This window comes from Bufo gargarizans, chromosome 4 (genome assembly GCF_014858855.1).
Source record: "Bufo gargarizans isolate SCDJY-AF-19 chromosome 4, ASM1485885v1, whole genome shotgun sequence".
Classification (NCBI taxonomy): Eukaryota; Metazoa; Chordata; class Amphibia; order Anura; family Bufonidae; genus Bufo; species Bufo gargarizans.
The window spans coordinates 241,803,918-241,819,468 of NC_058083.1; the positions used below are offsets into that span (position 1 = coordinate 241,803,918).

General features: G+C 45.2%; 1 protein-coding gene across 1 annotated transcript in view; it reads left to right on the forward strand.

Annotated features, from left to right (window-relative positions):
* FAM135A (family with sequence similarity 135 member A) overlaps window positions 1–15,551 on the forward strand; it is a 96,581-nt gene that overhangs the window by 27,939 nt on the left and 53,091 nt on the right. Inside the window, 2 exon segments of the mRNA XM_044291519.1 lie at window positions 4,728–4,801; window positions 7,562–7,667. Of these exon segments, the coding sequence (XP_044147454.1) occupies window positions 4,771–4,801; window positions 7,562–7,667 (137 nt within the window). The 5' untranslated portion in view covers window positions 4,728–4,770.

The following is a 15,551-nucleotide window of genomic DNA, read 5'->3' on the forward strand; positions in this document are numbered from 1 at the left end:
CTTGTACACCAGTAGATGACCACACAGCACATTCTATATTCCTCCTTTTTCACCAGTATGATGACCACACAGCACATTCTGTACTCCACCTTGTACACCAGTAGATGACCACACAGCACATTCTATATTCCTCCTTTTACACCAGTATGATGACCACACAGCACATTCTGTACTCCTCCTTTTACACCAGTATGATGACCACACAGCACATTCTATACTCCACCTTGTACACCAGTATAATGACCACACAACACATTCTGAACTCCACCTTCTGCACCAATATGATGACCACTCAGCACATTCTATACTCCACCTTGTACACCAGTATAATGACCACACAACACATTCTGAACTCCACCTTCTGCACCAATATGATGACCATACAACCCTTCGTGCAGATATAATCTCCTCCCACAGAATTCTTTATATTGGAACATGAGTAGAAACGCGTCAGAGCTGAATATTTAAAGGAAATGTTTTGTCAAAAATGACCATTGTTTAAATCATGTTTTATTAAGCATTTTTTTTACGTTTCTGGTGAAATGTCACTATATAAAAAATAATCTTGAAATCCTTCAGTTTTCACACAGGCCACTGGAGCATATAGGCTTAAAAAGACCCCGTCGCCAAAAAATGCACTGCAATCTGGACGCACAGTGTTATAGAGCAGGCGAAGCTGACCAGATTGATATATATTTTCGTGTGAAACGATTCAGTATAACTTGTAATTTTTACATTTTCCTCTGCAGCCCTATGAAGTGCTATCTGTACAGGAGGAAGGTGTTACCAGTGACTGACCGCTATCTCTGTATGCACTCTTATACACACAATGCCATCAGTCACTGATAGCCCCTCCCTCCTGTACCGATGCTGTTCACAAAGGGTAGAAAAAGCGGAGATAGAAATGTATAAATTACAGGTTTTACTGAATCTTTTCCCACGAATATGTACATGAATCCGCTCAGCTTTCAGATTGCATTGCATTTTTGGGTGACAGGTCCTCTTTAATCATAACCATACAATGGCTAACTCGCATCTCAGAATTACAATAAAAAGGTGGTACTTTATTATAAAGCTGGATCCAACATATCCCATCATCCCTCCATGGTTACCTCTCCCATACAAATCAGTGAATCATCTGCAGAATAGCAGGAGAATAGACTAGCACATTTCTGGAACTTGCTGTTAAAGAAGCACTCCAGTTTTTTGTATTTTCTTTCCTTAAATAGTGCAGCATGGGCCATTATTAGGCCGCCTGCACACAAGTGCGGGTAAAGGCACATAAGAATCGCATAGATCCGTGTATTTATGTGCGTTTCTGCAGCATATTAGATTTGATTAGATGCAGTTTTGCCATAGATCTTGCCCTTTATTGGATAAAGGTGAATTATTCATCTAAAACCACATAATTGACATGCTGCAGATTTTGAAATCCCCACGGCAGGTCCATTTCCACACAGAAAAAAATCAGCAAAGTGTACATGACCGACCACAAAAACCGCATGTATTCCTCAACATGTGCAAAAGGTCCTAAGGAATAAGATACAGGCTCTTGTTTATACCTGTTTGATTTGATGTGTAATTTGTGGGTTATCTTGATACCGTCTTCCCTTCATATATGGTTTCCCTAATGAATCGTATATTTCATGCCTGGCTTTCAAGAGAAAGAGAGGCAGAGTCTCCCCACACTGCATTGCTCTGTGTCCTCTGAGGGCAACCATGGCAGATTAGTGACACAGCTGCTGTCCCCTCACACTGCATGGTCTCCATGTATTCCTGTCTGATATAGCGTGAGCCTGTCTCCCTTCTCCCCTGTCACCTCTCTCTGTTGTCAGCTCTTACATGCAGAAGGCAGAGAGACCAGTGTAGTACTACATCCAATAGAACTACGCTGGAGAGTCAGCACACACAGATAGTACAGGCAGTGTAAGGTTATATAACTGCAGCTAATCACAGTATACACTCGCCTACTGTATATCTACACTCCTGGCCTATTAGATAGGGAAGACATTAGATCTTCAATACAATACAGGCATTTACAGAGGGCCTGATTGCTGCCAGGAGAGATTTGATTGGCAATGTCTTTAAGTTCACAGGAAGTCAGCCAGAAGGAGAGACCAACTTCCTGTTTACACATTACAACATGGTTTTATTTGTACTTGTCAAAACCGCAAAAATGATCCTGGCTACCAGAGGTGCAAAATGTCCAAACACCCTTGGGGCAAAAGGGTTAATGGAGTTTGCTTCTTATGTGCAGCCTACAGTAATAGAACTAGAAAGAAATGGTAACACAAGGAATTAGGTATGCCAGAAGGTCAGGGTGATGAGGCAAAAACATAAAATCCACATGATCCATGCCAAAACTCATCCACACAATTGCCATGTTGTGTAGACATGTGGTAAAGGTGAACATATGGGTCACATCTGTTTGGGGAAGTGATTCCAAATTCCTTGAGTGTAGAGGATGTTGCTTCTTTTGGGCTTCCCCATCCTAATCTTGCTGTGCACAGAGAAATGGGCCCTCCTAAGCCTAATCTCCATAGAGCCATGATTTCCATATCTTGATCTGATAAAGTCTAATGTGCCAAACAGCTTTATGTAAGTTGGAATAATGTACGTATTTACAACCTACTCCGCTGCTACATTGTTTTGCAAGTACATTACATGAATGCGTGTTGATGTTCTTTTTTTCTTCTATTTAGTCAATAGGTCAAAACTATAGCTGCAATTGAAGCATCCTATGCATGTGAGATTCTGATTTTCTATATAGTTGTACTGTTCATCTGGGGTAATTACCATATTCTTCGCTTTATAAGACGCACCTGATGATAAAATGCACCCCAGGTTTTAGAGGAAAATAAGAAGAAAAAAAAATTCATCAGACCTCAGATCAGATCCTCTGATCAGACCCCCCTATCAGGAACTCAGCTCAGACTCGCTTCAGACCCCCATCAAACCTGCATGCCAAACCCCCATCAGACCATTAGATCAGACTTCCATGCCAGACCCCCATCAGACTTCCATGCCAGACCCCCATCAGACTTCCATGCCAGACCCCCATGCCAGACCCCCATCAGACTTCCATGCCAGACCCCCATCAGACTTCCATGCCAGAACCCATCAGAGCTCAGATCAGACTCCTGTGTATGGGAGATTTCATGTGCATTCGGCCTAAAACAACAGTTCAGTGAACCCTACTGCATATGAGGCTCTGAAGTAGACAAATGGTCACTGCACCTCTGCTAATAAAGTTGCATCGGCAGAAAATGCATCCATTTTGGTGGCAGTATCTTCCTCTGCTGAGTCACGTTGACCGGACAGACATTGGCGTATGGTGAGAACCATCAGAGAACAAACACCCTGCAACCATTGCAGGATGAACACAACCTGTGTAATGGTCTGGGCAATATTTTTTGTTCTCTGCGCTCACTCATCCTTGTGGAAGGCACTCTTAACCAGTTTGGGTATGATTCCGTCCCTGCAGATCACGTACACCCATATATGCTGATCGTCTACCCTGGGGCAGATGGGATCTTCCAGTAAGACGATGCGACATGTCACACAGCTAGAAATATCTGACATTGGTTGGAAAAGCATTGCCAAAACTTCAAGTACTACCCTGGCCCCCTAATTTCCCAGACTTGAACCCAATTGAGAATCTGTGGGACCACCTTGATTGTCATGTTCACTCTATGGATTCCAGCAGCTGTGGGATGCACTGCAGTCAGCCTGGCTCCAGATACCTGTGACAACCTACCTGGACCTTATTGAGTCACTCCCAGCCCATCTAGCTGCTGTCCGTACTGCACATGGTTGATACTCTGGATATTAGCTGGTGGTCATAATAATGTGACTCGACTTGCTTGTAACATCAGAAGCTTACTTCTACTTCTTGAGGGCCTATTTACACAACTGAATATTTCTGTTTGCATCCGTTAAGCAATTTTGCAGATCATATGCAGACCCATTAATTTCAATGTGGCTGCAAAGGATGTGGACAGCACACCGTGTGCTGCCCGTATCCGTATGTCCGTTCCGTGGTCCTGCAAAAAACATAGAACATGTCCTATTCTTGCATATTTGCGGACAACAATAGGTATTTCTATCATGGAGGAGGATGTTCTGTTCCACAAAAGGCGGAAGGCACATGGCCAGTATGCGTGTTTTGCGGATCCACAAAAACGGATACAGTTGTGTGAATGAGCCCTAACTCTCACTTAAAAAATGTACGATGAAATATGATGTGTAATAACCTTGGAAATAGAAATGTTACCAATGAGAAAGGAATAAAGGAGATGGCTGTTATTAATATATATATATATATATATATATATATATATATATATATATAAAATAAATGGCTGCATAGGCTGAGATTGAGTTAATAATCCCACAAGTGGATGTATGATCACATCCTCGTTATGGTCATCTAACAGGCGTGTTACAAACAGCAGTCTCCATACATCTCCCCTATAGTCCTGCCTTCTGGCCATTTTCTCAAACCGTATTATTGGCCATGAACCTTGTGGATTAGGCTGTTTTTGGTCATTTGGGACACATTCTAAAGACATCCCCTAATGCAGATTGCTTAGAGAAGTCTGAGTGACTGGGTGAGAAGGCAGGAAGCTGAAGCTTTTAGTCTTCATTGATTAGTGTGTGTGCGTCCTGACGAGAACACCGAGGGAATGAAATATTAATAGTAAGGAATTCCTGTTTTTCTTTCGGAGGTGCAGACAATGTGCTTATGGCGGCAAGCATGGATAATTGGAAATGAGCTGCAATGGAAACTCCTTCGTCAGAGGTAAGGCCTGCTTAATAATGCACTTCTTTATATATACATAACACGTTAGGCCACCGTGACATTGTGCAATGACACAAACTAGCTAACCATATCCATTTATTAGTAGTTGTCCAATGTTAGAGCATCAGATGTGAGAAAATGCATTTAGCAGGCCATAGATTAAAAATGATAAATAACCATGTAAAGAATTTTACTATACTTTGTTTACTGCTGGACATTATAGGAAATATCTATTCTCATATCCTCGTTTCCCGATGGCAAAAAGTATTGGAACACCTCATTAAAACGTATGGCTTTACATGTTTTTTGCAGTTATTTTATGGAAATGTGTCTCATTTTAGGCTACTTTCACACTGGCGTTTTGGCTTTCCGTTTCTGAGATCCGTTCAGGGCTCTCACAAGCGGTCCAAAACTGATCAGTTTTGTCCTAATGCATTCTGAATGGAAAAGAATCCACTCAGAATGCATCAGTTTGCTTCCGATCAGTCTCCATTCCGCTCTGGAGGCGGACACCAAAACGCTGCCTGCAGCAGCGTTCTGATGTCCGTCTGATGAAACTGAGCCAAACGGATCCATCCTGGCACACAATGTAAGTCAATGGGGACGGATCAGTTTTCTATGACACAATCTGGCACAATAGAAAACGGATCCGTCCTCCATTGACTTTAAATGGTGTTCATGACGGATCTGTCTTGGCTATGTTACAGATAATACAAACTGATCCATTCATGACGGATGCATGCAGTTGTATTATTGTAACGGATTCGTTTTTGCAGATCCATGACGGATCCGCCCAAAACGCGAGTGTGAAAGCTGCATGTCCTGTTATTTTCATAGCTTTTCTTTGCCCTTGTTGAGCTCTTGATTTGAAATAGATAGGAATCTTAAAGTGTTTGGCCACATGTTGGCTATTTTTTGGCAAACCTCCCTTTCTGGTCAGAACTGCAAAAGGAAATCATTAGAGATGAGCGACAGTAATAACAGCATGTAAAATAAAAAAAGATAAATTAAATCATACTTGCCTCATCCATTTGCTAGTGAAGAACCCACAGCCGCCATTTTGATTGAAGATCCAGTGCAAAATCTCACACGGTCCTTGATGCAAGATCTTTAATCAAAATTACGGTGGCCAGCCCGTCGCAAGCAAATGGATGAGGCAAGTATGTTTTTTTTCTTTTTCTGCGGAATGGAATTGTGGACCCGTTCCTTTCTATGGGATATCCGCACTTCCAGGTCTGCAATTCCGTTCCCCCAAAAAATAGAACATGTCCTATTCTTGTCGGCAAATGCGGACAAGAATAAGCATTTTCTTTCAAGTGCCGGCAAAATGTGGAACGCACATCGCTGATGTCCCTGTTTTGCGGATCCGCAAAACACACACGGGCGTGTGAATGGACCCTTAACCTAGTCTTCCTGGTAGATGTGTAAGCATGAAGGAAAGATGCCCATACGAGCATTTACCATACAGCCAGGTGGTGGAGGAGCATCTCCTGGCACATCTGTAAAAGAGTAGTGTATTTAGTTATGTCTCACAGTTTTGATTGATAAAGAAGAGGATGATATTAAAGAAGTTGTCCAGGATTTACATATTGATGACCTAGTCCACTAGTGTCAGATTGTCAGGGGTGCCACGTCCTGGACCTCCACCGATCAGCGCCAGAACTACACAACTCTATCTTTTATGCAGTGGTTGGGCTTGTCATCACTCACTTCAGTTTCCACATAAGGGAAGGGGCTGTGTCGTTTTGGCGCTGGAGTTACAAGGTAACAGCTGGTTGACAGGGGTGCAGTGTGTCGGAGCCCAGTCTTTTTGATATGGTGTCCTATCCTGAGGATAGACTATCAGTATCAACATACTGGACAACCTCTTAAAGAGGGCTTTTTTTTTGTAGTTTTGTTCAGTTATGGAGATTTTGGATTATAATTTCAGCTGTTTGTCCTTCAGTGTGGCTATTCCTACTGTAACGTAGAGTGGGAAGTTGTCACCATCTGTTTTAGAGGCTATAGGGAATGGTATGCAGGCCATTCTGCTTCCTGCATGTCTAGCAGTTTTCCATACCTCGCAGTCACATCCTTGTTGCACACGTAAGCTAGCAGTGCAAACATTTCTACTGGGGAAGCTGTCTGAAACCGCCTGGGGAAAAGGGCTATGGTATGATTTCAGACAAGATTTAAAGGGTATTCCAGCTTCACAATATTGATGACCATTGGTCCGACACTCAACACTTCCACCGAAGGGCTGTGGCCCCCGCTGTACAGTCTCTTCAGTATTTACCTGCATGCTGTCTACGTAGTGGTGGCAGCACAGGGTAATTACAGATTTGTCCCATTCAAGTGAACGAGACAACTCCGTACTAACCTGTCGCATTGAAGAAGCTGCAGCGTGAGCGATTAGCGCCTCAGCCTCCTCAAACAGCTGATTGGCGGGGGGTGATTATTGATAGAACATAATTTAGTAGTATATTAGTATTAAAGGGGTATTTTGACTATATTTACATGTCGCACATTGCTAGGATATGCCAACTCCTTCTGAATGTCGGGCCCTTGGAGCAAAGGGGCCCTTTCTGTTTAATACACATGGATGCTCTGGGTCTGCATCAAGTGCACAGCGCTTTGTGGTACGAGATTGTGTTCTGGTTCTCAGGGCAGGTCACCACATGTCCGAACGGTGTGCCATAACTTTGTTTTATCTGCTATTTCGATAGATTTTATAGTAAGTCAAGTCTTGATTCCCTGATGTCTCGCTTCCCCTCTGTTTAGTGAACAGCGAATCTTCATCTGGGATCAAAATGAGTGACGTGCAGGCGACTGTGGAGTTTTCAGTGGAGCTCCAGAAGTTTTACAACGTAGACCTATTTCAGAGAGGGTGAGTACCGGATTCTGGTTAATAACTTGGGCACATTTCTTGTTTTTTTGGCTCAGTTCCCTACTTGTGGCCTACAGCTAGACAGCGGCTTCCGGCATGTGATGATGCCCAGATGATTCATAAGAATGTGCTGTGTGTGCCACCCACTGGGGCATTGCGACAGTCCAAGCTTTTTAATGGCACAGGTTCTCTACATACAGTATTTATGACGCTTTTTGTGTTACATATGATTGTGTTTGGTTAGTTGTGCTTTGTGCTATTCCACGCCTGCCTTTGGGAGGGAACCATGGCATGTGTTAGCTAGTATTCACACATGTATATCACCGTGGACCTTATCTATAAGTAGTGCAGGAAAAAGGGGCAGCCCTAAGCTCTATCCTGTGGAAAATGTCAGGGGAAAGAGGGATCGGACATGTTGAATTTCAGTAATAAAAAGAAACATGCTCTTAGTGGAGGCAGGAGTGTGTGTTCATTGTGGAGCTGGAGCACGTACCTGGCGTTAGGATGTTTCTACGTAGGTCCGTAGTTTTCTTACTTTCTGATCTTAGTCGCATTGCAAAAAAAAAAAAAAAGGTAATCTGGTAGGTGATTGCTCATTACTAACAACTACTCCCCTTTTTTGACTGTACTGATTATTTTTCATTGTGACCTATTGATTCGCCTGTAGAGCTATAGCACAGCTAAGGCTACTTTCACACTAGCGTTCGGCTGTCCGCTTGTGAGTTCCGTTTGAAGGGGCTCACGAGCGGACCCGAACGGATCCGTCCAGCCCCAATGCATTCTGAGTGGACGCAGATCCGCTCAGAATGCATCAGTCTGGCAGCATTCAGCCTCCGCTCCGCTCAGCAGGCGGACACTTGAACGCTGCTTGCAGCGTTCGGGTGTCCGCCTGGCCGTGCGGAGGCGTGCGGATCCGTCCAGACTTACAATGTAAGTCAATGGGGACGGATCCGTTTGAAGATGACACCATATGGCTCAATCTTCAAACGGATCCGTCCCCCATTGACTTTCAATGTAAAAGTCTGGACGGATCCGTTCAGGCTAATTTCACACTTAGACATTTTTTGACAATATAATGCAGACGGATCCGTTCTGAACGGAGCCACCGTCTGCATTAATATAAGCGGATCCGTTCAGAACGGATCCGATCGAACGCTAGTGTGAAAGTAGCCTAAGTATTGCATTTTCTTTGTATCCCCAATAATTATATACACTCGCAATGATCCCCTGAGGAGTCTGGCATATTTCCAGATAGGGCTGGGTGATCAAAAGAATTAATTTGGTTAATTCGCCCATTTAATACCCGATGATATTGCTTTTTTTAAATCGTGCTGTATTGCACCATTAATCCTGAGGCGAGCTTTAGGGACTGAAGAGATCCGCATGTGCTGCCCTGATACAGCACACCAGATCACCGCAGGAGACCAGCACTGACTGGAGCTGGGCTCACGCTGTAACAACTGGCAACAGTGGACACTTCCAGCGAGCAGTGGAACCAATAGCCAACCTTCCCCAGGCTTCCTCCTTGGTCTCCCGCTCTTGTCCGCCATTTCTTCTCTCCGGTCCTCTCCTGGTCTCTTCATATATCCCCAGGGATGTGCAACATGCAGGTAATGGACATAGTCACCACGCTAACAGAGAAGGCCCGGCCAGCGGGGACAGTCTATCTGTAAGTGTCCTTGGGTATGAGGTTCGACCCCTATGTGCAACCCAGGCCCAGTGATGGGGGCTTATTTACTTTTAGTGGTTGTAGTTGCAGAGGCTAGTATTATATTGTATTTGGTGTCCGTTTTTTTGTAGTCTTCATCTTCCAGAAGCTCTGTGTGTGTGTGTGTGTTATATATATATATATATATATATATATATATATATATAACACACACACACACACACAATGAAACACGATGGCGGAACTGGACAAATGAAGATGACGGGTGCTAGGTCCAAGGGTATAGTTTCTTACCCAATATCATTGACAGGAAACCGGACAGCACTCAGATAAAAAATAGTGGTTTATTCACCCATGTGGTGTAGGCGACGTTTCAGCTCATACACAGAGGCTTTCTCAATCCTATGTATACAGGATGCCCCCTCTATTCAGTGCATCCCCCTATATACAGGACACCATCTCTATATACAGTGTACATATAGAAAAATGCACAGCACCACATAGTGCATAATCTGTGACGGTGGTAAAGGGGAGCTGAATAACGCTCACTTTATACCATCGTGCAATTCGGGCACAGAGCTGAAAGGACATGAAGTACAGAGACCTTTAGCTGCAGCCAAGTATGAAGCGGGACATCCGTGGTGTTCGCTGGATAGATACAACAAAAGGAGAAAAAGACCACCTCTGCTAGACGGGCAAGGACCAAATGTTTATTAGAAAAAACATAAATGCCTGTAAAAAAGGAAAAACGTTGCCATGTATTAAATTAACATTTGGTCTATACACAGTGCACATGTTTTAGTTAATTTTATCAAGAAAATTGATATTATAGTTGATAATTATCCATAATTTTTTTTTTTTTTTTTTTTTGCCCAGCCCTATTCCCAGAGGCAGGCAGAGGGCATATGGGCAAGATTCCAGCATGGTGTCGCTCTCATATGGGCAAGATTCCAGCATGGTGTCGCTCTCATGTGGGCAGAGATTCCAGCATGGTGTCGCTCTCATGTGGGCAGAGATTCCAGCATGGTGTCGCTCTCATGTAGGCAGTTACTTCCGGTATTTATTGAGGGTACAGAACAGGGATATTTAGCTTTCTCAGAGACCGTCTGCCAAGGATATTTAGCTTTCTCAGAGACAGTCTGCCAAGGATATTTAGCGCCACTCCTGGCACTACATGTACAGTATGTGCCCGCGTACATATGCATTGATGTGGTTGTATGCATGTATAAAATAAATGCATGTTGTGCTTTTGTGCAGGAATTAAACATTGAAAACCAACAAAACTCAAATGAACCGGATGTGTGAAGCTGTTCCTTTATTTCTAAATCAATAAAAGTTCCTCATGAAAATGAAAGCTGTGATTTGTTACCATGACTTCTGGGGAGAAAATAATTGTATTACAAGCCGGAGGACAAATGCAGTGTCCCGTCGCCTCTTAATCCTTTGCCGGACTTGCCCTGCAGTCAGAAAATTGTACATTTGTTTTATTCTTCTTTTGTAGGATTTTTGGCTTTAGTTAGTAATCAGGAAAACATAATCAGCCACAAAGAGTGAAATCTAAATCGGGAATACCTCAAGCAGCTCGAAGCACTGCTGTGGTTGTTTCTTTGCTTCCATTTTTACTTTTCCCTCCTGTTTTTATTTTATTTTTTTAGATGATATACAGGTAAAACTTGAAAAAGTCCATTTATTTCAGTGATGCAACTTAAAAGGAATTGCATTATTGCAGCTTAAAATTAGAATTTTGTGAAAAGGTTCAATATTCTAGGCTCAAAGTGTCACACTCTAGTCAGCTAATTATTCCATACCCCCTGAGCAAAGGGGACCTCAAAATTGTGACTTGTAAACCATAATCATCCAAATTATACCAAATAAAGGCTTGAAATACCTCGCTTTGCATGTAATGAGTCTATCACATGTTAGTTTCACCTTTTAAGTTGCATTACTGAAAAAAATGCACTTTGCACAATATTCTAATTATTAGAGTTTCGCCTGTGTATGTGTATATATGTGTGTGTGTGTGTGTATATATATATATATATTAGGGCTGCAGTAAACGAATATTTTTGTAATCGAGTATTCTATCGATTATATTTCTCGATTCATCGAGTAATCTAATAAGAAAAAGCTACTTAAAATAACGTACGTAATTAGGTATGTATAAAGTTATTGGTTTGAAGGGGTTAATAACTTTATACATGCCTAATGCCAAGGTGCTTCCATTAACCCCTCCAAACCAATAACTTTATACATGCCCATTGGGTTTGGAGGGGTTAATGGAAGCACCTTGGCATTAGGCATGTATAAAGTTATTGGTCTGAAGAGGTTAATGAAAGCACCTTGGAGGTGCCTTCATTAACCCCTCTCTAAACCAATAACTTTATACATGCCAAGGTGGTGCTTGCAGCCTCCATTAACCACTCTCTCCATCTGCCTCCCCCCAGCCTCTGATCTGCTTGCCCCCGCCTCTGATCTGGCTCCCCCCCCCCCAGCCTCTGATCTGGCTCCCCCCCCCCCCCCCCCAGCCTCTGATCTGGCTCACCCCCCAGCCTCTGATCTGGCTCCCCCCCCCAGCCTCTGATCTGGCTCCCCCCCCCAGCCTCTGATCTGGCTCCCCCCCCAGCCTCTGATCTGGCTCCCCCCCCCCCCAGCCTCTGATCTGGCTCCCCCCCCAGCCTCTGATCTGCCTCCCCCCCAGCCTCTGATCTGCCTCCCCCCCAGCCTCTGATCTGCCTCCCCCCCAGCCTCTGATCTGCCTCCCCCCCCAGCCTCTGATCTGCCTCCCCCCCCCCAGCCTCTGATCTGCCTCCCCCCCGCCTCTGCTCTGCCTCCCCCCCCAGCCTCTGCTCTGCCTCCCCCCCAGCCTCTGATCTGCCTCCCCCCCAGCCTCTGATCTGCCTCCCCCCCAGCCTCTGATCTGCCTCCCCCCCAGCCTCTGATCTGCCTCCCCCCCAGCCTCTGATCTGCCTCCCCCCTCCCCACAGCCTCTGATCTCCCTCCCCCCAGCTTCTGATTTCTGATCTGCCTCCCCCCAGCTTCTGATCTGCCTCCCCCCCTCCCCCCAGCCTCTGATCTGCCTCCCCCCCCAGCTTCTGATCTGCCTCCCCCCCTCCCCCCAGCTTCTGATCTGCCTCCCCCAGCTTCTGATCTGCCTCCCCCCAGCCTCTGATCTGCCTCCCCTCCCTCCCCCCAGCCTCTGATCTGCCTCCCCTCCCTCCCCCCAGCCTCTGATCTGCCTCCCCCAGCCTCTGATATGCCCCCTCTGGTAACGCAACCCCCCCCTCCCTCCCTCCCCCATCATTGGTGGCAGTGGCAGTTCCGATCGGAGCCCCAGCAGTGTAATGCTGGGGCTCCGATCGGTTACCATGGGAGCCAGGACGCTGCTTAAGTCCTGGCTGCCATGGTATGTTAGTGAGCAGAGAGCAGCGCATTATACTCACGTGCGCTGTGGCCGGCGGTCGCTCCTTCTCATAGGTCTGTGCGGCGCATTGCTAATGCTGTAAGCATTAGCAATCCGCCGCACAGACAGAAGAAGGAGCGACCGTCCGCCACAGCGCACGTGAGTATAATGCGCTGCTCTCTGCTCACTACTAACATACCATGGCAGCCAGGACTTAAGCAGCGTCCTGGCTCCCATGGTAACCGATCGGAGCCCCAGCATTACACTGCTGGGGCTCCGATCGGAACTGACACTGCCACCAATGATGGGGGGGAGGAGGGGGACCCTGTGGGATATGGCCGGCACATTCATTGGTGGCGCAGTGGCCACAGTCCCTCCCCTCCCCTCCTCCTCCGTCCCTCCCCTCCTCCTCCTACTTGGTCTTCAGCGGCAGCCTGCGCACAGTGGGGAGGGAGAGACTCCCTCCTCCTCCTCAGCTGTCGGCCGCTCAGTCCTGCCTCTCTGGCTCCGGAGGACACGGAAGCGGTGAGTGAGACGCTTAATTTCACTCCCGCTCCGTGATCACGTGATCTGAACGATTCCTCGATGCAGGGAAACTGCATCGATGAATTTTTTGACTCGATTTAATCGAGTTATTCAAATAATCGTTTCAGCCCTAATAGATATATATATATCTATCTGCAGGATTGTATAAAATGATTTACTTTTTCAGCCAGGGACATGCTATATATTTTACCTTTTATTTTAACTGTTTCACTGATGTTTTTTTATTTAGAAGTAATGGACTGTACAAAGTAGAGTGTTGTCTTATTCACATCTCTTTAATATGGTCCCGTGCTAGAGTAGTATTTGCAGTGCCAAAAACCGTATCAGATTCCATGTTTTAGAGGGTGTCACTGTGAACAAACCCTTGGAGATACTGAACGCCCTTCCATGCACATGCCTAGCATAGATAGAGTAAGGATATATTTACATGGCAGGATCAACTACGGTAACTGTTTATTGCTGGACTTCCTTCAAAACCGTGGTAAAACACAGCGTTTTTTTTGCAGCCGTTTTGTGGTAATTTCACATGCCTTAGTCAAATCCTTGATGGAGGAAGATCTCCCCAACTTATTAAGAAGCGCATGCCTCTTAATAATTTTGTCGCCTCTTCTGCTGTCCGTGCACCAGGAGCTAGAGTACATTTTTGGTATGTGCATCAGTTTTCGGATTCACGTGTTGTTAAATGAGTGGGGCTTCGGAGGTCCCACCCTGTGGCCTACCAGCTCCTGCCCACTTTTCAGAAAAATGGCCAGGGTGTTGGAAAAAGGTGCAAATTTTGTCACATAATGGCACTTGTGACAAAACTGGCATAGAGATATGCAGTCCCGCAGTGCTCGGACCCCCCACTAATCAGATATTGCTCAACTATTCAGTGGATAGATGATGCGTTTAAAGGGAACCCGTCAGCTGCACTATGCTGCCCTCTCTGAGGACAGCATAGTGTAGTGACAAACCCTCTGATTTCAGCGCTCTGTCACTGCTGTGATTTTAGTCAGTACTTTTAGCGTCCTGACCTGCACTGCAGCCCTGCAGTCTGATGCTGCTCACCACCTTCCCCTGCAGCTGGACGATGATTGACAGGTTTCTTTCCTATGCACAACAGGAAAGAAAACTATCAGTCATCTTCCGAAATGGGGGAGGGCGGGGGCGCCTAGCAGTATTGGACTCCTCTCTCTCTCTCGCCATGCTGTTGTGGCGGGTTCAGTAGGTCAGTACTCTAAAAGTACTGACTACCATCACAGCAGTGACAGAGCGCTGAAATCAGAGGGTTTGTCACTACGCTATGCTGTCCTCAGTTGAGGGCAGCATAGTGAAGCTGACGGGTTCTCTTTAAATCTTGGGATGTCCTTTTAAAGGGATTATTAGGCACTTGAAACTGATGGCCTGTCCTTAGGATTGGCCATCAGTATTTGTTCAGGGGGGTCCAAGTCTCGGCAGCCAGATGATCAGCTGTTTACCAGAGGCATCTCCATACTACGGGTGGTGGCTGTGCCTGTATTGTAGCTTAGAGGTGTATTAACCAGGCACAGCATACAAAGAAGGGGACCTGGTCCATTCAACAGCCTCTCGCTTAGGGTGCTGAATGTGGGCACCCACCGATCTAATGTTTATGGTCAATCGTAAGGACTTTAAACTCCCATATTACCCTCATCAGTGTCACAAAGCACTAGCTGCTGCCTTCTTTTTGGGCATGTTGGATTATTTGCGTCAGACTGTTGTCGTATCTGTTTCTTCAGGTTGTTGTTGTAAATGATGAAACAACTGTTAAATGTCAGGAAAGGTGTAACGTTACTCGATTATAAATATCATGTGTGCTGCTAAAATGGTAGCTGGAAAGACTCCTGGAAATGCTAGCTATTTGTCCTCGTGGTGGTATCCGCTTTCATCGTAACACTCTGCACACTATATTGTGCCGTGTTATTTAGTCTGGAAGGGAAAGATAGAATTACAGAATGAAACATTTGTTGTGGAATCATCTGTTGAATTATGTATTCATACCAATATGGCCGGTATATTCTACTCAGTAGGTGCTTTATGAAAAAATAGACTGAGACTGTACATAAGCTGGGAGTCCGTCAGTAGGCAGCCATCCCTTGTGCTAGCGGAATAATGCCACACATAAATAGCACAATTAGGCAACACGTTCAGGTGGGAAAATGTTTTGGTCTCTGATTCCTATGAGATTTCCCCTTATGCATATGGCTTGATGAGGCTACATTCACATCAGTGTTTAGAAATCAGGCAGGCCGGCCAAATAATTCTGGGAGCT